The sequence below is a fragment of the Micropterus salmoides genome, unplaced genomic scaffold (genome assembly GCF_014851395.1).
Source record: "Micropterus salmoides isolate LMB-PRFRI ecotype aquatic unplaced genomic scaffold, ASM1485139v1 Ms_hic_scaffold_1, whole genome shotgun sequence".
Taxonomy (NCBI): Eukaryota; Metazoa; Chordata; class Actinopteri; order Centrarchiformes; family Centrarchidae; genus Micropterus; species Micropterus salmoides.
In genome coordinates, this window is record NW_024040040.1 from 1003300 (window position 1) to 1027426 (window position 24127).

Here is a 24127-nt window from a genome sequence, read left to right on the forward strand (position 1 = left end):
GTGCTGCTTTGTTTTCATGAATCAAATGAAAAACACACTTACACTTTCTCAGACCTGGTCTCAACCATCGGACTCCACCAGGCTCCACCCTGAAAGGAGGAGGGGGTCAGAGCAGCACATCCTCTTTCAGCATCAAACATGGACATTACATTCCTCTCATACACATACGATATCTCACAAAAGTAAGTACACCCCTCACATTTTTGTAAATATTTGATTATATCTTTTTATGTGACAACACTGAAGAAATGACACTTTGACACTTTTGTAGAGATTCCACAAGGTCGATCTCGTTCCATAGTCAGCACCTACAGTAGCTCTTTCCCAGACTCACACGAATCTTGGCTACACACCGGTTCATCCTCAGAGCAGCTCACATTCCTGCCACTACAACACCATTAGTGATTTGTCTCGTCTCTCATCCAAATTCAGACACTGATCCCCAGAATTGTATCTTCTTCCCATTCCAGTCTTACCGTTTTCAGCTATATCATTCAACCAGCTCCACAGCTGAGAAACCTCTCTACGCTTCACAAGAAGTCATCCTCAACAGCCTCGGCCCAAGCTTCTCTCAGCATACCTAACTGGCTGGAATCGCTTCAAGGCATCAAGCCACCTTTTATCGGTCATTCTCCTCTCAGGCCCTCAAGTTCAACAACAATTTCAGCACATACGCTCTTTTAGTCCAAGTCCGTTCCTCCGCTATAACATGCTAAGCAAGGCTCAAGGAAATTTGAACCCAATCTTAATCTGACTCTTTAATCCATCCTCTATAATCAATGCATTCCACATTTTTGTCTGCATTGGGGTTCAATCCCCATTGTCCAGCATAACCCACATTGACACATACGCTGTTTGTAACACCCTCGTTAAAAGCTGCATCCAGTAGCAACATCTGGCCTAAGACTTGGCGTGCATGAATGCTGAAGACTGCAGGACACTGCCTCTGGACTCGAATTCAAACTCAAAAAGTAGGGGGAAGCATGTCACACATCAGGTCATAACTGCTTCTAATTGCCGTTAGCTAGTTTAGGTCGCAGTGGAGCTAACTTTTCTGTCTTTGTACAGGAGCTTTGGACCCCCAGTAGGAGGTTTTCAGGCCAGGCCAGCAGGAAATGAACCAAGTTTAGCAGCCTCCCAGTGAACACGGACTGGGACTGAACACAGCCTCCAATAAAGCAGGTCAGACCCAGGGACTATGAAGACATGGCGGGTTCAGGCAGGGATAGGCGATTGTGACAAGCAGTAGACCACCAAACCAGAGCGGGTGATTGTTGGAACAGACTAACCACAATTGTTTTGGTGAGGTTTTTTTTGTTTCTGTTGAGTTTTATGATGAGTTAACAAGGCGATTAGTTAAACTTATATATTCTCAAATCCATTCTTACATATTGCGCCCTTAACATGCAGAGAGATCTGTCCAAAATGTATTATTTAATTATTACCAACAGGCAATTACGATGCTTGTTCTTAAAGATGTTTCACTTAGAGACCTCCTTTTCCAGTTTTTTTGTTCTGAGCAAAGGCCTACATGTGTTTGTTCAAATAAGCCTTATATCCACCATTAACAAAAAAATACCTCCTCTATCAGATTGATCAGGTTTTCTGTGGTCGCAGCAGGCCTCTTCATACCTGAGATTGTCCAGTCTCCAGTGTGGACCCTCTAGTCCTGCAGAGAGCATCGTAACTCCTGAGTCTTCTAGATGATTGTAGCTCAGGTCCAGCTCTCTCAGATGGGAGGGGTTGGAGCTCAGAGCTGAGGCCAGAGAAGCACAGCCTTCCTCTGTGATCAGACAGCCTGACAGCCTGCAAACACACCAAAGAATGCTCATGGCAGATCATCTGAGGTTCCTACAGTGTTAGTCAGTTACAGGAGGAAATTATAATAATAATTTGGGGAGTTAACACCACCATGTCACTGTAATCTCCATGTTAAAGTGTATACTGCCATGCTAACAGCTTTGTGAGGCTGTATTAGCTAAATGGTAACATCAGTATGCTCACAATGACAATCTAGCCTATAAGGTACAATGTTATTTTCTAACTTGCTAATCTGTAGTAATATACAGTGGCCTGGTGGTGGTATACGATTGAAGCAGCTCTATATATGAAAATGAACACCTTAAACTAAATCCTGAACCTGACAGGGTGCCAATGCAAGGAAGACAGGATTGGTCTTATGTGACTTGTCTGTCTAGACCAGGTCAACACTTGCAGCAGTGTTTCAGACCAGGGCCGGCTTGTGGCATAGGCGACATAGCAAATTGCCTAGGGTGGAAAATGTCAGGGGGCGCCACAAGAGAAAGTTTTTGACTTGGTGTGAATCTACTCAGCCCAGCTAATACAACACCGGCGTAAACCGTGATAGTAATCAAGTGCACCTCGCGCTGTGAGACCAGTCCGTTGTGATGAGTGATAACGTAACTTGTAGAGTTTTGCAATATAAACCTAATTAAAACTGATGCGCAACCTTTCTCTGAGCAGAAATCCTTCTGAAACACAGGAGATATCAAAGTCCAGGAGTTTGTTACTGAATTAAAATGAATTAATTTATCGTTGAGGTGGAAAGTTGCAATATACACATTTAAAGAGGTTACTTCCCCAAACAAAGACACATTCCTGACGTTTGCTCTACAGCCAATGAAAGTGACCCAGTAAGCTGAGTGATCATGGGAGCTATGCTATTGGGTGCAACAATAAGGACCTCTGTCTTGATTGTATTGAACTGTAGGAGAGAAATTAATTGCAATCAAAGTACATCAGGGGGTGAAGAAGTGACAGTGTTTTTGATTTTGTTAAACAGGACTTTAGGGTTGGGTTTACTATAAGAAATTAATGTAGCAAAGTAAGAGGCCCTCGCATCCTTTATCACATTATTTAACTCAGTTAAAAGGTCCTTGTAATAAAAGTGGTGAATGTGAAGCTTAGTGGATTTCCACAGTCACTTTATACACTGTCTACATTTACATCTGAAACACCAAATGGTGTCATTCAGCCAGAGGGGTGGATTTATGGAGGGAACTGTTTCATTTTAGTGGGAGTCACTTTATCCAAAACTGCAAAGCAAGTTAAATTAAGTGGACCAGATTATTAATGTCAGCTTGAGGAGACAGAACTGTGCTTTGGTCAAAAGCTGCGGAAGATTTCTCAGCTGAGAAGCTATTTATAATGGGAGAGCAACTTACATCAGCACGAAGCCCAAATTAAAAGACAAGGTGAACAAAACACAGTCATGGTGAATGACATGCAACTCCTTTGAGCAGATAAATTCAATATTTAAACCAAGAGTAAAAAGAAGGTCCATGGTATGACCCTTAATTTTTGTGGGAACAGACAGTTGCTGAATAAAATTAAATGATTCAGTGATACTTAGAAACTCAGCAGCAAAACTTCAAGTGGCATCAACAATGTGAATATTAAAATCACCGATTAGGGGTGTCGTGATATACCAGTATTGACAACAACTGTGTTAATTAAACAAAATGTAATATTCACTAACAAAGACCACGCCTGCAAAGATGCAGATTTAAGATGGTTAATTGGTTATAATGGAGCTGAGATCAGATTGTATGGGAAGAACGGCTCGAGTGCCCGGAGGATGGGGTGAGGGATGCAGGGATGGGGAAGAGGATCGAGGGATGAGGGGTAGGGGTCAAGGTGTGATGGATGAAGGGTAGAGGGGATGACAGGTCAGGCATGAAGGAGAGGAGTCGAATCCGTGCCGATGGATGTCGGAATGAAGAACACACCGGTGTGCGGGAACCGGCAGAGTCAAGACTCAGGGTGGGGGAGCCGTCTCTTCGTTGGCAGGAGAGCGGAAAACCCCAAAAGAACATCAGGTGGAAAGGTGTGCGTGTACGTTTCTGATATCATTTAAATCGTTACGAATGTAAGTGAGGTATGCTGGTGAGGACCAGCGGCCAAGGATTTTGTTGATATTATCCGGGATTCCCTGCCTGGAGGCAGTGGAGGCGGTTCTAATTCAGAATGAATACCCGGAGTATAGTTGGGAGAATATCCCAGATTTGGATAAAATTTGGTGAATGTGTTGGTGAAACCAGAAATGTGTGGCTACTTTTCCTATCTGTGTGACGAACAGAGGTAATTCTAACTTTGGACAGGTTTGTGCAGTGGTGTTCAGGAGAGAGAGAAAGAGGGAGCAAGTGAGAAGGTGCTGCACGAATATGGTCCTCAATACAGCTCCTCAATCAAAGATGCTGTTCCAGGATGAAAGGAAATGGTGCCACAGTTTAAGCTCAATCTTGCATGCAGTGTCTAGCGTGATGTGGTCATGGAGAGATGGGACGGAAGCTGCTATGGAAAGGAGATGCCACAGAAAGGACCAATCTGGGTGGTGTAGTTAAAATGGCCTAGTAGTGAGAGAAGTTGGCGTTTGGTGCAACGGTGAGCCAGAGTGAAAATTTAAAATTCGTAGGGAAATAGGGTTTTTTCGTGGGGCAAGGATGCCTGGAGTAACATTGAGTCGAGAGTGATGCCCAGGAACTACAGTGATGTGTTGGGATCTTCTGTTTTCTCTGGGAGAGAGGGACTCAAGTTCGCGGAATTTGGAAGTCAAAATGGTGAGGCCGCAAGATGGCGGCAAAGAGGGTGGTTTAACAGTGAGAAAGTCATCTAAAAGGTGGATGACGAATGGGAGTTTGTAGTTGTTTGTCAGGATCCAGCAGAGTGCTTCGGAAAGGGAGTTAAATATTTTTGGGCTGCTCTTACACCCAAAGGTTAGACGAACTGCTAAGTAGTGAGCACCCTTCCAGAGAACACCGAAAAGGTGCCTGTAGTCGGGATGGATGGGAAGCAATTTGAAAGCGCTGGTGATATCTACCTTGGATGACCAGGCTTCTTGCCCTGCGGTGCAGATGAGGGAGATGGCATGATCGAAGGTTGAATAATACATGGAAAGGAATATTTCACGCCAATGGGACTTATTCTGAATGTGGGAAACGGTGGGCTGGAAAATGGGCCCAGCATGAAGGTTTCTTTGATTTCTTTAGCCATTGGATTTGGTGGGAAGTGGTTGCTTGAGTTCGATAGCGGCAAGAGAGGTTTGCAGTTCCCTGGGAATAAGCAGGTTATGTAAGGATGGCGTAATCAGGAAAGCGACGTCAATCTGGTTACCGGCGAGAATCTGTTGCCTGAGTGACGTTGACACTGGGGATGGTTTGGCTGGCCCTGAGGGGCACACGGAAGGTATAGTTGTGGCTAAAGTGATTAGACGGGGGCGGATATGTGGAAAGACCGGTTGGAGTGGCTGTGGCTGGAGATGCGGAGAATAGGGGTATATTAGAGGAGGTAACAGTCACATTGGATGCATTTGGGAAATGGGGTGGGGGAGGGGGAAAAGAATAGACAGGAGGAACAGATGGGTCACATGTGTAGGTGAGGTCTGGGCATATGTGTAGCAGGTTTTGAGGCAGGAAGGACTGATGGATCCAGAGGAGATGGGATAGGGAAAGTTGGAAAGGATGCTGGGATGGAGGGATGCACGTGCTCAGGTTGATAGTGATGTTTGAGAGGTAGAGAAAGAGGTTGTGGTGTAACAGGGTTTGATACAACCTGGCCCTGTGTGAGGGCTGATGCGGGGTTGTATCCAGGTTCTTTTGCTGTAGGATGCATCACAAAGTCGTTGGTGTTGCCCCGGAGGTTGTGCTGGTGACCCGTAAATGCTGGGGAAGCTCAGCGTTGGAGAGATATGTGTCATAGCGAGTCCTTGTACTGCTGGAAAAATGTTCGCTTTGTTGTCGCAGTAGTGGAAAGAAATGTTTCTCTGGTTGAGTTCTTGTTTGATCCGGACAACTGTCCACTCGGTAATATTTGGAGTGGAGGGACAGTTGGAGTGTTGGCTTGGTGGTTGCTGGTAGTGATAGCTCCAATTATCGCTCAAGCGCCTGGACCTTGAGCGGGTCGGCGAACGGTGGCTGGTCGAGGCTGCATGCTCGGGGGAACCGAAGCGGGGATCTCCCCCTGGAGCTGCTGGCAGGCTCGACAATGTTCAAATTGTCAGAGATTGTAGGCTGAGAGCGCTGGGGAATATGGATAGCTGAACACAGCGGACGTTTCAAATGAGGTTGATCGTGAGAAGAAGAAGACTCCGGTATTTCCGATGTCAGATGATTGTCGAACATGTCGCTGAAGAATTAAGAACGAGTTCTGAATCCATTGTTAAAGGTAAGTGATTTTTTGGTTTTTGTTTGTAACGCTCATGAGAAAGCTGAGTCAAGGGGAGGTGAACGGAAAAGGTGTGCTTAAGTACTTGGTGTGCGGAAATTGGATGAGTTCAAGGCGGGGTCTTAGTTCCCGAATCTAGTTTATAAACTTCATTTGATATTATGGTAATAATACACAAACGGTAATATCATGTAAATAATTCGAGAAGTACAAACTTCAAGGGATGGGGGCACGCAGTCCATCTTTCTGCAATCCAGCGGACTTGTAAATGCTCCGTATTTGTATAGCGCCTTTCTATTCTTTTCGACCACTCAAAGAGCTTTTACACTACATCTGCATTCACCAGTCACACACATTCATACACGCCACAATTCATGAAGTCAATTCAGGGTTCAGTATCTTGCCCAAGGACACTTTGACATACAACCTGACTTGATGACAGCAGGACCTCACATCTCTGAAAAAACATAGTAGCAAATTTTCAAATCAGCTCTATCTTGGTGGGCCTGAACAAAGCTCGTCAGTGCTGCGCATGTGCGGGAGGAATAAGCCATTTAGCAATAGCCTTAGGGCTGCGCCTATAGTCATAGAATCTGGAGTCACAGTACGTCACTAATGACATGCACTTTCAACAAAGCGCTGTGTGTACTCACAAAAGTGAAATGTTAGTTAGAAGAAGAAGACCCAATATTTGAAATGGTCATCAGATGAATGGGTAAATGAATCCTGACCTGAGCATTTTCAGCGTACAGTTTGGACTCTCGAGTCCAGCAGACAGCAGCTTCATTCCTGAATCCTGCAGGTTGTTGTTACTCAGGTCCAGCTCTCTCAGATTAGAAGACTGGGAGCTGAGAACTGAGGACAGAGCTTTACAGCTTCTCTCTGACAGTTTACAGCCACTCAGTCTGGAGAGACAATAGTCAGGAAACAGTTATTTATTTTTTATTGAAAGATTATTGAAGAGTATGTGTTGATAAATAAATCCCACTTACAGAGCTTTCTTGGAGGCTTTGACCACTGGCAGCAGCCTCAGAAGAGCCTCTTCTGAAGCAGAGTATTTCTTCAGGTCAAACACGTCCAGATCTCTTTCTGATGACAGTAAGATGAAGACTAGAGCTGACCACTGAGCAGGAGAGAGTTCATCTGTGGAGAGACTTCCTGAATTCAGGGAGCGTTGGATCTGCTCCACAAGAGAACAATCCTTCAGTTCATTCAGACAGTGGAACAGATTGATGCTTTTCTCTGCAGAGGGAATCTCTTCAATCTTCTTCTTGATGTACTGGACTTTCTCCTGATTTGTATTTGAGTCACTTCCTGTCTGTGTCAGCAGGCCTCGTAGGAAAGTCTGATTGGTCTGCAGTGAAAGTCCCAGGAGGAAGCGAAGGAACAAGTCCAGGTGTCCATTTGGACTCTGTAAGGCCTGGTCCACAGCACTCTGGTAGAACTGTATCACTGCAGATTCATCTTTTCTTGTTTCAGACTTCTGGGAGGTTGATTGTTCTTCTGCCAGCAGGTTGACACCAGAGTTGATGAAGGTCAGATGGACATGAAGAGCAGCCAGAAACTCCTGAACGCTCAGATGGACGAAGCAGAACACCTTGTCCTGGTACAGCCCTCTCTCCTCTTTAAAGATCTGTGTGAACACTCCTGAGTACACTGAGGCTGCTCTGATATCGATGCCACACTCTGTCAGGTCTGATTCATAGAAGATCAGGTTTCCTTTCTGCAGCTGCTCAAAAGCCAGTTTTCCCAGAGACTCAATCATCTTCCTGCTCTCTGGACTCCAGTGTGGATCTGTCTCAGATCCTCCATCATACTTGATGTTCTTCACTTTTGTCTGAACCACCAGGAAATGGATGTACATCTCAGTCAGGGTCTTGGGCAGCTCTCCTCCCTCTCTGGTCTTCAACACCTCCTCCAGAACTGTAGCAGTGATCCAGCAGAAGACTGGGATGTGGCACATGATGTGGAGGCTTCGTGATGTCTTGATGTGGGAGATGATTCTGCTGGCCTGCTCCTCATCTCTGAATCTCTTCCAGAAATACTCCTCCTTCTGTGGATCATTGAACCCTCTGACCTCTGTCATCATGTCAACACACTCAGGAGGGATCTGATTGGCTGCTGCAGGTCGTGTGGTTATCCAGAGGCGAGCAGAGGGAAGCAGGTTCCCCCTGATGAGGTTTGTCAGCAGCACATCCACTGAGGTGGACTCTGTAACATCAGTCAGGACCTCATTGTTGTGGAAGTCCAGAGGAAGTCGACACTCATCCAGACCGTCAAAGATGAAGACAACCTGGAACTCTTCAAAGCTGCAGATTCCTGCTTCTTTGGTTTCAGGAAAGAAGTGATGAACAAGTTCCACCAAGCTGTACTTTTTCTCTTTCAGCACATTCAGCTCTCTGAAAGTGAAAGGAAATGTGAACTGTATGTCCTGGTTGGCTTTGTCTTCAGCCCAGTCCAGAGTGAACTTCTGTGTTAAGACTGTTTTCCCAATGCCAGCCACTCCCTTTGTCATCACTGTTCTGATTGGTTCATCTCTTCCAGGTGAGGGTTTAAAGATGTCTTCTTGTCTGATGGTTGTTTCTGGTCTGGCTGGTTTCCTGGATGCTGTTTCAATCTGTCTGACCTCATGTTCATCATTGACCTCTACAGTCCCTCCCTCTGTGATGTAGAGCTCTGTGTAGATCTGGTTCAGAAGTGTTGGGTTTCCTGCTTTAGCAATCCCCTCAAACACACACTGGAACTTCTTCTTCAGCTTAGATTTAAGTTTATGCTGGAAACAAACTGGAGCAAATGTGTCTGAACGAACACAAAACAAATAAGATCATAAATAATTTGACAGTTCTAAGAAATGCATATATAAACGTATTGCCCTCCATCCCTTGAGATATCAGTAAATGTCCCGTTTATTCAGCATGTAAAATATTTAGAGAAATACTCTTACCGCTCTGCAGACGCTCAGCCAGCTTCTCCTGCTTCATTCTCCTCAGGAAGTGCAGTGTGATCTTCAGAAAAGCCTCTTTGCTGCTCCTCCTCTGCTCTTTCTCCTCACCGTCCAACACGTTCTCATCCTCCATCTGACTCTCTAAGAATTCTGGGTAATCTGAACTCAGAACCTTTTGGAACTTCTTCAGTTCGTTCTTCACAAAAGTGACAATGTTCTCCTCCAGCAGCTGGAACAGAATATTATATGAAGGACACAATCAAAGTCAAATCATGGAACCAAACATCAGATCCATGTTGGACAGACTGACAATCCACTGGTCTAAAAAGTGCAGCGTGGAGATTATTGTGAACAGTATAGATGGAAAGTAGTTGTTGTACATGTACAGACCATAAATATGGAGTCCAGGTGTGTTTGATGCTGCTGGGCAGAGATACCACTGGGAACCTCTGAGCTCTCCTGGTCGACTCTATGGAGGAATCATTGTGATGAAAATTGTATGTTTTACAGTATTTACTGTTTACCTTTATGTGTCTTAGTATTATAGGTTTCACCATGTGGTGCTTAATGCTTTACAATGTTGTTTACTATGTTACTATGTTGTTGGAAAGCAGTTCTCATGGGAAGGTAGCTTGTTAAAGGATTTCATATCTGACTGTCCTTGATAGGAAATAAAGTGTCATCATCTTAGGGTAGTTCCTCCCAGCTGCATAATAAACTATATAAATAGTAATATAGACTAATGTAAAGTAACATGTTTCTTCACTGGCTCTGTTATTACACTTTTCAGACTTATTGCACTCTGACGCTGATGGCAGTCTGTATGTTTGTCTGACCCTTTGCAAAAAATAAAACAATGATGTCAGGATTAAAATCTTTATTTCAGGAGGCTCACTAGAAGAAAAGTCCCATTACATAATTTAGGATTAGCTCCCATTGTGTCTGTCTAAACAGAGAAAAATACAAGGAAAGGTCCTTAGAGTTAAAGTGTTGATTACAACATTGAATCAGATAGTTTCTCCTGACATTAAATTATAGTTCATACTGCTGATCCCACTGTGACTCAACAGTCCAGTCTGCATTTCTGTGTAGCTTCTGGTTTACTGTGTTGGTACACCAGCTTGTCAGATTTAGTATTTCAAGCTCTTATTGACACTGTGGACAGCAATGCACAGCTCACACAAGATAATTGGACTTTACCTCTCCAGTGCCAATTGGTAGTCACAATAGACATGTGGCAGGTGAAGTGAGTGAAACATAAGGAAAATAAAAAAATAAAACCAGAGAAAACCAAAGCTAAGCCTGATTTCACACTGAATACTTCTCTGGGCTACATGTATGCAAACAGGCACAGGTATTGTTCAGAGAAGTTGGTAAAAGGTGATCTTCTGCAGTTATCCATAACACCCTCCTCTGCATAGACAGACATGTTGACAGTGGCAGAACTCCAGCCTGATGTGATGCACCGTTATGCTGCTGTCAGCTGAGGTACTTTACTTTTTGGGGAACAAAACTTTTGATGTGGACATTGTGCACAATGTAATAAGACAAACAATTGCAAGAGTTCTAAACAAAGTCTAGTTTTCTATTGGCCTTTTCATTAGGTGTAACTTTACTAACATTGTCTCCATGTTGGCCTGCCATTGTCCTCAGAGAACTTCATTATAAGTCAGGAAATGTTTAAAAAATGGAAATCTGAAAACTGAGTTTTTGATACAAACACACTGTTTTTTTATTGTAGTTTTTTGTAATCAGTTTTAAATCCTCACCTTGGATCAATAGAGTGACGTCCATCTTTGAAGCATATAGGAGGTTCCATAGAGTTGTCACTCTTCATTGACACACAGCTGGGTTCTAGTGTTTCCAGCTTCCATCTGAAATACATAAAAATAAAATATAATCTACACCCAACCAGAACACAGTCAGACGATATGTTGCGGAGTCATTTGACATTTTCTCTCTGTTTTGTCTGGCTATCCAACAGAACTGTTTTCTGCCACTCTAGATACCCCAGTAAAGAGCTGCAGGAAAAACAAAAGTGACTTGTATGTTCTGCAGTTAGCTGACTTCACAAGTTTTCACTGTTTTAAGTTGGTCTGAAACTAAACCAGCACGCCAAAGTCTACTAACTGATCCTCCTATCAACAACATTGTTTAGATTACTTTCCCAACATCAGTCTGCATTTTTTTAGAGTTAAGAAGTAGAGGTGGGTCAGTTTAATCCCATCGTTTAACTCACTGATTTCTGCCTGCTGCCACTCAGGGAGTAATTATACCCATTTGATTAATTCCTCTGTTTACAATTATTTGAGTTAAGGAAGGATGTAGTCATATTTGTATCACTCCTGATTAATATAACGCATCTTACTACGTATAGGTGAAATTAACATACATATATACACATATATACATACACACACATATATGTACACACATATACATATTCATATACATTCTCTTCACAGATAAGAGCAGGTTCACACTGAGCACATGTGACAGACAAAGAGTCTGGAGACACTGTGGTGAACTTTATGCTGCCTGCAACCTCATCCAGCATGCCTTTCGGTATGGCAGTGGTTCAGTGATGGTCTGGGAAGGCACATCCTTCCCCCACGAGCCATTGTCAGACATTACACTGGTGCAGTGGGCCCTGGGTGTATACATATACATATACATATATATATATACACACACACACACACACATATATATATATATATATATATATATATATATATATATATATATATATATATATATATATATATATATATATATATATATATATATATATATATATATATATACACACACATGTGTGTGTATGTGTGTATATATATATATATATATATATATATATATATATATATATATATATATATCGTATATATATATATATATATATATCGTGCAGTGACATCGACTCACGGAGCTAATCGGCTCCGTCCAGCTCATGCAACACCAGCATTCGCCGTGATATTAATCAAGTGAACCCACTCTCACGCTGAGAATCCCTATACTTGTGACTGAGCGGTAACGTAGCTCAGGAGCGTAAGACTGGGGGTATACTAGAACACTATACAAGAATGAGTAGCTGTGGATGCGGGGAGGGGCCCGTTAAGAATGCTTCTGCAAAGAGGTCCAGAATTTTGTGCTACACCCATTATTATTATTAAACCTTTATTTAACCAGGAAAATCCCATTGAGATTACTAATCTCTTTTTCAAGGGAGTCCTGGCCAAGACACAACAATTCAGTACATTTCAGACAATTTCATAACAATTTCATAAGACTATTTAAAAACATTTACAAACCATAGATTTCATTTCCAAACCTTTGAGCAAGAGTTTAAATTGGCCTATTGAAACCAGTTCCTTTAATTTCCAGAATTTTTGTAAATTGTTCCATGTTGTGGGGGCAGAAAAGTGAAATGCCACCTTACCAGCTTCTGTGCGGACACTTGGTACAGACAGTAGCAGTGAGTCTTGTGAGCGTAAAGAATACAGTCCAGCCCCTTTTGGTTGAATATATTCACACAGATATGAGGGGAGCAGACGCAGAATACCCTTATAAATAAACATATACCAATGACTGAGTCTACGATTTTCCAGTGCTGGCCAGCCCACACGTGTATAAAGTTCACAGTGGTGTGAACATGATGTAGCTGGTAGAGTTTTGCAATATAAAAACATCTAAAAACTTAGGTGCAGACTTGCTGTTTGGGACTGTGAGCTGCACTTTATCAGAGGTGCTGAGGTTTCATGTGTGTGGATTTGTGGTGAGATTTCTGCCCATCAGAAGTGTTTCAGTTAGTTTCAGTTTCACATGCAACATGGAGTCCCAAACTGTGTCGGACAAACAGTCTGAAGAGGATACTCATGAAATTAGTTAGTCTTGTAATATTATGTTTTCTTTCTTAAAGACTGGTTACATCCTGAAAATTCGGTGTTAACGTCACTTTGTCTGAGGCCATAATGTGTTGTACAGTATCGCCCTTAGGCGACAGCACGTATGAATGTGCCATCCTGGAGGAGCTGGGCTACCTGGATAACCAAACTCAACTAACAAGGTGAGGTTGGCTGAAGACTGTTTCTTGTCAAAGTCATTCAACATGGCAAGACTGAGCACAGCAACAAGACACAAGGTAATTAAACTGCATCAACAAGGTCTCTCCCAGGCATTCATTTCAAGGCAGACAGAGGTTTCCAGATGTGCTGTCCATGCTCTTTTGAAGAAACTTAACAATAACAATACAAACTAATACTAATAACAATAACAATACTTATTCATCATTCAGCATTACCAACAGGGAGGCATCTAATTGGTCCCAGATTTATTCTGTGGCATGACAAAGACCCACAATTAAGAACAATTTTCAGCTTAAAGAAGGACAAGGAGTCCTGGAAGTGATGGTGTGGCCCCAATGGAGCCTTAATCTTTACATCATCAAGCCTAAAGGGGATTACATGAAGAGAGAGAAGCAACTGAGGCTGCCTAAATTTACAGAAGAAGTGTGGGTAGTTCTCAAAGAGCAACCTGATTTGAGAATATAAATGTATGAGATGAACTTCTCTGGGTAACAGCTGAACATGAATCAGTAATATTTTAATGTTATTAACAGCTGACCTCTTTGCAGCAGAGCATTGTCCTCCTTTAAAATCATTGAAGCCTCCCATTAACCGGTCACTCTTGAAGGAGACACAGCTGGGCTCAGGTCCAGGTCCAGCAGAGTCTGGTCCTTCATAAGTTGTCCTGTTAGAGAGGAAGACCACCAGGGATGGAAATTCACTTTTTAGTCTTTGGCCAGAGAAGCTGCAGGAGAAACTAGCAGCTTCTCTAAAGCTCAATAAAAGCATCGTTGGTTTCTTTTCCCATAAAGCTACAGCCACCACCAACTCTTTCAGTGGACATATGGGCATGTCAGTGTTGTTTAGGGACAGAGTGGAAAACACGTGGACCTGTCCTTTAATCCTAATCTGGCTCTGACCTTCATCATCATTCTAGGAGAACATGGACATTAGAAGGACAACTGGTCAGACTGGATTTAATGAGGACAAACATCAGCAGGGAGCAACATGAGGAGGGAGACATGAACATTTAGCTCTGATTGGCCAACACTGTTTAATACTGACTGATACTCACTGTCTGTCAGACACATGTCCTCTCTTAAAATCAATGATATCAACCATTGACTGGTCACTCTTGAAGGAGACACAGCTGGGTCCAGGTCCAGGTCCAGAGAAGTTTGGTCTCTGCAGCACTGGGCTTCAACACAACACACACAGAGCTTTGAGAGTGAATAATGATGGTGGAGTGATTTGAGTCCTGGACAGTTAGAGATCCTCATCTCACCTCTGAGCTTTGGTCTGGCTGTCATGTTCCCCACACAGAGTGCTTTTAGAGGGAGGGACTCCCTCCTCTCTGTCCTCACACTGACTCATGCTGCTCAACTCACATCCACTTTCACCTGGAGAGGAAACACAAATCATTCATCTGCACATCAACTCAAATCCTCCTTTCCATCATTCCTCCTGGAAAAAGATCAGCTGCTCCTCCACTGATTGGCTGCTAGTTTCTGTTTCATATCAGTGGCAGCTGAATGCAGTCAGACAGCAGCGTGAGGCAGAGGAAGCTGCCATCAGCTGCTGGACTTCTACTATCAGTCCACTAGATGGAGGCATGAAGCTGCAGCCCAGCACACACACCTGCATGGAGGAGCGACTACATTCATTGAAGGACTGATAGGAAACATGACACAAACTCTGGAGGGGAAAGGGGTCTGAGTAGAAAGGACACTCATATGAGAAGGGCCCACAGAGATGCTAGAATGAATAGCCGTGGATGTGGGGAGGGGTCAGTAGAGAATGCCAATGTACACGGTTCAGATTTTTGTGCTATGTCCTGGTCACATTACAGATGGTGTTTTAATTATTGGTGCTGATTTTAATCAAATAGACCTCAGCTCTACCAGCATGCAGCACCCCGCCCCCACCAAAGACAAAATAGTCATCCCCTTCAGGTCTGACAGGAAACGTTAGCAGGGATGGGCGAAGATACGTCAAAATGTAAATTTAAAATAAGATACCACATATGTAACCAGTTAACAGATCAAATATACGCATAAAAATTTATGGAAAGCTGGAAACCTAAAGTTTCTTACCATGAACTTCTTCAGGTCTGATCAATTTTCTGTTCTTATTTACATTTATTCATTTAGCGGACACTTTTATCCAAAGCAACTTACAATTGCTATACATGTCAGCGGTCACACCTAGGGGTTAAGTGTCTTTCTCCAACATTTACTCTGACTTCTCGGTTATTTATATGAAAACGGCACGCAGTTGATTTAGCGTTAGACTATGATGTGAAAGGATGCCATATGCATTGGTACCAGAAACCAAAAGACGTGACAAAGCACAGATATTTGATGCTTTGGTAATGAGAACATGCTGGACTCCACGCTGGTGGAGACGCTGGTTTGAAACTCCAATGTAGTTTGTTTTCTGACAGCTGAAGAAAGGAAATGAACATCAGCTGTTCATCATATTATTTCATTCCACTAAATCAATAAGCCAACATGTAGATTTCTCTTCAAACACAAGAGTTCTTCAGACTATCAAATGAATTAAGAAGTGAACAACTACTACAAACATTAGACAGCAAGAAACAAACCCTAACTAAAGACGATCTTGTTGTAAAACTATCAAAGCAACTTCAAAGCCTCCAAAGTGTTGAAAAAAAAGTGTTGTCTAAAAAAATCAAAAGACACCATGATCATATTCTGGGTTCTTCAATAATTAATTCACATTCATCAGAAGATAAATAAATAATACAGATGGAGATAATCAATAAATAAAAGAACTGATCCGGCAGGTTGTTGTTTATGTACAGGTGTTTTTTTTACACAGATACCAGCTACAGACTGCAGTGATAATGGTGCGTTCCAGTTATACTGGGAAGTCGGAATTTCCACGTTGTCAGTCAGAAATTTCAACTGGAAACCCCCTTAAGTCAAAATTCCAACTCAGAAAGTTGTAGGAACCACACTGCCCACAACGTTCCTAGATTGATGCTCTGTGGATTAACAGTAGTGAAAGCTGTAGTTTGTACTGTTTATTAGCACTACTGTGTATTTGTGTCTCACAGAAATTATCGTACACAAAGTATTTTCCAACTGCTGTCTGTGGACATGTTGCTACTGTGTTTAGTATGCGTAATGCGGCATTGGTAACAACGGCTAACCTGGCTAGTTGTAACCAATGGCTGGTCGAGTGAGGTTTTATCGACTTGTTAACTGGAACGCAGTCAGCTCAGGTGTGATGTCATTCCCAGCTCCGACTTCCGAGGTAAATGAAACCCTAATTGTGATCTTTTATTAGTATCCACACAGGGCACATGTTTGCAGACAGGGGCGTAGGACTGGGGGGGAAAAAAGGTGACTGACAAACCTGGCTAATCAAACCCAGGGAATAAAACACAAGCCCCACCTCCTAGAGGGTCTGACATCACAACATTCATAAATTATTTTCCAGGTGAAGAGACAAACCTCTGGTGCCCTCTGATTTGCTGCTGTGTAGAGAGAAAAAAAATGATCACGTTTGTGTCAGAGTACGAAACTTATTCAGGCTGTCAGACCAGTTCTGAATCTTCCTCATATCTCAGCAGTAAAGTCAGCTCAGCTCTGTTTTTTTGATTAAATCGGATAGTAATCATGTGCATTCAGCCCCGACACAGCTTAGCTAAACGTTTAAACAGTGGTGTGTTGAACACCCTGTTGGGTACATTTTAACTATTGCAGGGTTTATATACACATTGCTGCTGGTTGGGTAACACCTCACAGACAGCAATGAGGTGAAACATACCTCAAAGCCTGTTCGATAAGTTTCAGACTATTTCAAGAAAACATTTCATAGCAGAGAGGTGGACACTGTTTACGCCCCAAGGGAGAATGGCAGAGAGCTGCACTGGGGAGCCCATGCAGCAAGTACGCGAGACTACAGGAAAACCAGGAACGACAGTCCACCAGCCCAGCCAGAGGCAAGACCTCTTAAGTGCAGGCAGAGCCTGTGGCCTCGCAAACCCGAGACCGGCCCAGACCCTGGATGAGGGCACCGCACCCCTAGAGAGCCACCACCAAGGGAGAGATGCCACCATGTGCCCCGGAACAACAAGACACAAAATGGCTCCCTCAATAGAATTAATTAAAGGTCAACTACAATCTGTGCACTGTAACTAAAATCTTTAAAATGGTAAAAAGTCAAGCAATCAAGTAACTATAACAATTATAAATAATTCTTGCTGGGATTTCACAGCCCTACTTTAAAACCTAAACTCAGTCCACACATGCAAAATTAAATGATACTGGTGGTTTTGAGTGGGTCTCTGAAAATGAAGAGAACCATAAGATCTGGTTCCCTCCCACCACTTTTTTTACAGGTGTTAAAAAGATCAGACTCACTCAGCTCGTTCCTGTGGATGTCCGTCAGATCAGCAGCTTGCCGGCGTCTCGTCCAAGTCCATCTGTAAACTGAGAGACCTGCTGATTTATATTATAGATGACTCCTCCTATAATCAGTCCTGTCTCTGCTGCTGCTGTGTCACCATGTCTTCCTCAAAGAATGTTGTCCAACTGGTCTGAAGGCAAAGTAATCAGTTCCAGTAATCGGTTATCCTGGTAGTTTGTGTCGGGCAAGCTGTGACATGTAATCATCTGCAGTGAGCTGGAATATTTCTGTACCTGTACTACTCTACAATAGGCCCCACAGGCGTTTAATACATTTCTCTCTGACAGCTGAAGGATTTGTTGTTCTGAAGGCAATGAGTGAAATTCTCTCTGATTCTTTCAATCAAACAGCTCACTGATAGTTGTATATTTAGATGTGCTGTCTGTTTAGTGGTAGCAGTAATAGTACTAGTACTAGAAGTTAATTATATTAGGACTGGAGAGAATGGGTCTCTCGGGACGGATGAGTAAACGCAGCTGGTTTGTACAGTCAGTAATAATCTCCCCAAACTCTACAGGCCGAGGGAGTCTCCACATTTATGTTCAAAAAGAAGACCGTCTGCAAGAAGAACTCTTTTCGTTGTGTCTAAAAATCAGGGGGACAACTAAAGTCTGGCAAGTATTTCAGTGATATGTTGCTCTACACGTACAGGACTACATATATTTCATTATCTGACTGAAGCTGAGCGCTCATGTTGCCTTCTGTCATGTTCATTAAACTCTGAGCACTTTTTACTTTCTTCACAACAATCACACTTTCAATCAAACAGTAGATCCAGTGAACATGGAGAAGAACATGAAGGACTTTCTCACTAGTACTTTTACTTGAGGAAATTACTGGACTACTTTTACTACTTGTAAAAGTACACAAGTATTATCAGCTTCATATAGTTAAAGTATTGACATTTACTCATTTAGCTGAAGCTTATCCAAAGCAACTTACAACTGCTTTATATGTCAGAGGTCGCACGCCTCTGAAGCAATTATGGATTAAGCGTCTTGCTCAGGGTGACAATGGTGAATGTGTCTTATCCACTGAGCCACTGGCAGCCCTATGCCTTTTTCAATTCAGTTCAATTAAATTTTTATTATATAGTGCTAAAGCACAACAACAGTTGTGCTTTTCATAAAAGAGCAGGTCTAGACCATACTCTATGATGCTATTTACAGATACCCAAAAGTTCCCACGAAGAGCAAGCACTAGGCAACAGAGGGAATGGGAAATCCCCCGGCAGTCTAGGCCTATAGCAGCATAACTAAGGGATGGTTCAGGACTACCTGAGCCAGCCCTAACTATAAGCTTTATCAAAGAGGAAAGTCTTAAGCCTACTCTTAAATGTGGAGATGGTGTCTGCCTCCTGAACCCAAACTGGAACCTGGTTCCACAGGAGAGGAGCTTGATAGCTGAACGCTCTGGCTCCTAGTCTACTTTTGGAGACTCTAGGAACCACAAGTAACCCTGCATTCTGGGAGCGCAGTGCTCTGGTGGGGTAGTAAGGTACTATGAGCTCTTTAAGATAAGATGGTGCCTGACCATTAAGAGCTTTGTAGGTAAGAAGAATGATTTTAAATTCTATTCTGGATTTTACTGGAAGTCAATGCAAAGAAGCTAAAACAGGAGAAATGTGATCTCTTTTCCTGGTTCCTGTCAGAACACGTGCTGCAGCATTCTGGATCAGCTGAAGAGTCTTAATGGACTTTTTCGAGCAGCCTGATAATAAGGAATTGCAGTAATCCAGCCTAGAAGTAACAAATGCATGGACTAGTTTTTCTGCATCATTTTTAGACAGGATGTTCCTGATTTTCACAATATTACGTAGGTGAAAAAAGGCGGCCCTTGAAATTTGCTTAATGTGAGACTTAAACGACATGTCCTGATCAAAGATAACTCCAAGATTCCTCACAGTGGTGCTGGAGGCCAAGGCGATGCCATCCAGGGAAACTATATCTTTAGATAATGCGTCACAGTTTTATCTGAGTTTAACATTAGAAAATTACAGGTCATGCTCCAATCAGTGCGACTAGCCTACAATATGAAAGATTACTGTTCACTGATCAGCTTTATAGGTTACATATTAAACAGTGATTTCTGCAGTAATGTAGCCCAATTCAATTTTATTTATATAGCGCCAAATCACAACAACAGTTATCTCACAGTGCTTTTCATAAAAGAGCAGGTCTAGACCGTACTCTGTGATGCTATTTACAGAAGCCCAACAGTTCCCACCAAGAGCAGCACTAGGAGACAGAGGCAAGGAAAAACTTCCTTTAAGAGGCAGAAACCTCGAGCAGAACCATGACTCAGGGTGGGCGACCATCTGCCTCCACCGGTTGGGGGTGAAGGAGAGAGAGAGGGAGAGAGAGAGAGAGAGAGGGGAGGGAGGCAGCCTACACAATATCCACACAGAGGTACAGACAGTAAAGGTGATGTTGCTATAGACTAAATGAAAAATGGTACAGATATTTATAATAGTGTTAATGGTAACAATCATAATGTTAATGATTATAATAACAATAATAATAATAGGACTAGTAACAATAGTCGTTGCAGCAGAGGGTGTCGAGCAGGAACACGGGGGCAGCAGGTGACCCGCAACCACAGTAAGTGTTTTCAGTGCAACTGTGCAGCGTTATAGCCTAAACTAAAGACGGACACAGATTTTATTCCGGGCTGAGGATAAATCTACGTTGTGTGGAGATCTGTCCATATACTATCGACGACAGATTGATCATAAAAGCAGTCATGTTCAAGATCATGTTTGGGGAAAAAAACTAATAGCCTATCTAACCAGGATTTTAAAGTTTTTAAAGATGTAAATGCGTTCAGATATGTGGTTTGATATCGACAGAATGAATGAGGAAATGAAACGGTGTGTCAGACAGCCGCCTCAGGCTCCGCAGGAGGAGAGAAACTGACTGTTTTCCAACTTATCCTGTGAACCTAAACTCCTCCCGAGGAGGAATGATAGTACAGATCTAACACAAGACAGGAACAGAACTGAACAAGTACTAAGGCAGACACTGAGATAACAGGAGCAATCAGACCAGAACCACCACACAGAACAAGCAGAAGACATAACTACATAGACCAACTCCACAAGACATAAACAGACAGGACCAAATCTAAACGCAAACACACAAACACACAAACACACAAACACACAAACACACAAAGAAGACTGGATACAAGACGACAGACAGGACAGAAACCCAAAAACACAACGGACCTTAATGACAGATACAGAACTGACAAATGAACAAACTCACAGAGAAACTCAGGACAGGATCGACAACATACTTTTTCAGATGCACAGCGTTCAGAAATAAGGACAGTCAGAGCGGTGGGGGGAAGATGTGTGGCTGGAAACATCTGAGCCCTCAACACGAAGACTGACACTGAGACGAGCACAAGAGTCACATCAGACTGGACAGTGAGAACCACTCAGCTTTTCTGGAGACACCTGAACACATCATGGCACAGTATTCAGAAATAAGGACAGTCAGAATGGTTGTGGGAAGATGTGCCAAATAAGATCCAGACTCGCCTGACAACCCATTCTCACTCGCAACTCTTCACATATGGACGCCTGGCCAAGAACTGTCGGCATTCAATTACTGTTGTACAGAACAAAAGATGCATTAAACCAGCCAACCGGAAAGTTCTTCTGAACTTCTGAATAAAAAGACTGATAAAGTGATTCTGACTGACCAAAGCTTAAATATTTAATAACAGCCAAACACCAGTTTAAGAGACAAAAACTACAAAACTGTTGATAGCATCATTTTCTCAACCAGCTTCTTTATGAGTGATCTAAACATGTAATGACAGAAAAGACTTTTACTGTCTGTCTTTTTGAAAATGTAAAAATGTCTCTGTCAACCTGTGCTGGTTCCCTGCTCACCACATCAACATGTTACTGGTCATTAAGGACTGATGGCCAGTCAGCTGGATCCACGGGAGGAGTAGAAACTGTGGGGCCGGGTGTCGTGGTGAGCACAATGATACTGCTATCCACTGGGCACAGGTACACCTATGAGGAAGATTAGCACAGAAAATAAGTAATTTTAGTAAGTTGACATGTTCATACACTGGGTGCTCCTAGAGGTGAATAATTGTTCATTTATTGTTGATGTAGGCCTAAACTTTCCAGGATGGTCAGCTTCTTGGATGATACCAATGATTTTTATCATGACTTTAGATGAGATGCCTTTGAGGCAGCTTTGGAGGAGGCTCCATGATGTTGCTCAATAATCTGCTCACATAAACAGCTACTACTCACTCCCTGCCTGACAGATTTGACTTATAATCAAAGGACAGGGCATCTCTATAGGTGGTTACATGACCATGTTCAAACCTGGCCTATCTGGTTTTGTTCTGTTAAATGCTTCATAACACCAGATGTGAACAGTTCAGCTCCAAAGATAATGCTAGATGCTAATGCTTAAATTGAAGAAGACCCATGTCCTAATGACAATATTAACTTATTAACTTAATCAACTGACTTTAATAATATGATTTATTTTTTTCCTATACTATGGCATAACACAAATACTAATTTTATGCAGTTTGTGAAAGTTGTTACTTGTTAGCAAGTATAGCATTAGCATTGTTAATACCAACGCAGCTAACTAAGGCTAATGTAAGACCTTTAGTTCAGATTATTTAAAAATACAGGCATAGGAATATGGAGCCTGTGGGCTTACGTAAATTTATCTTCTTGCCTCTCTTCTTCAAGGGTCTTCTGTTGTCATTTTCTTCTTGTATTAAGCAGACTAGAAGCATATATGGCGCATTGCTGCCCTCCACTGTTCGTTATTCGTCTTTTTTTTTCTCGTGGTTTATAGTTTTCCTAGTCCAATAAATTTACAGTGTCCCCCCAAAGTACTCCAATTCAATGCATTGTCTGTTCTATGAATTGTCTGAGATGGTGTGAATCCTTCCCTCAGTGTAGTGATTCATTTATTCTCCTGATGTCTGCAATGTCCAAGAATCTCCTTGCTGCGTCCAGCACCACCTTAATCCTCTCTGACTCTCTCTTAATTTCTACAGCACAATAAACCACCATAGCAGTAAATGCCAGAGATTGCTTCTTGTCCATGCAGATTATATTCTGATCATCTCCCTTCCTTTCAGGCTCCTGTTCCTTTTGCCATGCTGCTCGTTCATCCTTCCTTTCTAGTCTCTTGGTAGCTTTGGCATATGATAGACCCTCTGATGTTCTGATTTTACTCACTTTTATTTGTTTTCCAGACATTGCGCATGGTGATTTCCTGCACAATGAATGCACTTTACTTGTTCCTCTTCACACTCCTCACTTTCACAGTTGTTCTTCCCACATCTTCTGACTCCTCTACATACTGCTGCTATACCTTTCTATACTCCTGACAACAGAAGCACCTTAATGGAGCTCTTTCACAAGGTCTCACTAATAAAATAAAATAATCACTATGTTTATGGTGCCTAATAAAGAGGTCTTTCATTTTATTATTTTAAATTTCTTTTTCTATGCCACCGCAAAGGTTGCTTAGTGGCTCGGCCAGCTCTGTACTGAATCATTCATAGTCCACAAAATGAACCACAAAAAGAACATACGGGAAAAACAGAGTCATATTTACATTTTTAGTTTCTGAATCCAAATACTAAAAATTAGGTAGAATTTTGCTTAGAGGCCCACAGAGGTCTGGACCAGCTCTGCTCTCATGCTGGGAATTGCAGCCAGTTTGTGACCAAGTGTTAACGCAACTGGTAGAGTTTTGCAATATAAACATATAAAAACGGAGGCGCCAACCTTGCTGTTTGTAACTGTGAGCTAACGGGGTTCTTTGTCTGTGACATGGTTTGAAGGAGATATTGCCACATCAGCAGAGCAATAACGCAAGCTAATCCCCTGCTCAGTATAGGAAATATCCACTTGTCCTGAGTTGTCCTTATTGTGAGTCACTATAACCTATAAAGCTGTATTCAAACCTGTCTTGAGTGAAGTTAAAAACATAGGTTGGTTTTAAGAAGATCAACATATTTGAAAATATAGCAGGGTAAAGTTTATTTCCTTTTTATACTTAAGTATTTTGTACAAGGTACTTATTTACTTTTACTTGAGTAGTATTTTACTGGATGACTTTTACTTGAGTAACATTTTAGTGTGGTAAAAATGGAGTACTTTTTTCACCACAGAGACACACTGCTCCATGTCACTGCTTCATACTGGCTGCTGTCCAGTAGTGAGAATTATTATGTCACTTAGTATGTACTAGACAGCAGTAGTGATCAATACATTAGTATTGTACAACAGTACAACAGTGTTTTACTGAGCAGCAAAACACAGGAATTCAACAATTTGCACAGTTTCATAAAGGTGTGGCCGCAGTCCATTCCACTTCATACAAAAAGTGTTGGGTCTTTCATGGACGAGGGCGTCCACAAACTTTTGGCCATATACTGTATCTTCCAGGTGAATCATGTCAGTAGTCCTGAGCTGAGAAACACAACACACACA

At 42.3% G+C, this 24127-nt stretch overlaps 1 protein-coding gene across 2 annotated transcripts in view; it reads right to left on the reverse strand.

Moving 5' to 3' along the window:
- Positions 1-14866, reverse strand: part of LOC119885568 (NLR family CARD domain-containing protein 3-like) — a 40173-nt gene extending 25307 nt beyond the window's left edge. The window contains exons 1-10 of one of the 2 annotated variants that reach the window (XM_038696049.1): positions 14480-14865; positions 14270-14392; positions 13754-13879; positions 10897-11001; positions 9518-9596; positions 9128-9356; positions 7176-8982; positions 6915-7088; positions 1633-1806; positions 43-89 (exon numbers count right to left, since the gene is read on the reverse strand). In XM_038696049.1, coding sequence (XP_038551977.1) covers positions 43-89; positions 1633-1806; positions 6915-7088; positions 7176-8982; positions 9128-9356; positions 9518-9596; positions 10897-11001; positions 13754-13879; positions 14270-14392; positions 14480-14616 — 3001 coding nt within the window. In that variant the 5' untranslated portion in view covers positions 14617-14865. Of the gene's footprint in view, positions 1-42; positions 90-1632; positions 1807-6914; positions 7089-7175; positions 8983-9127; positions 9357-9517; positions 9597-10896; positions 11002-13753; positions 13880-14269; positions 14393-14479 lie in introns of both variants that reach the window. The other variant, XM_038696873.1, reaches the window with a different exon arrangement.
- Positions 14867-24127: the final 9261 nt, after the last annotated feature.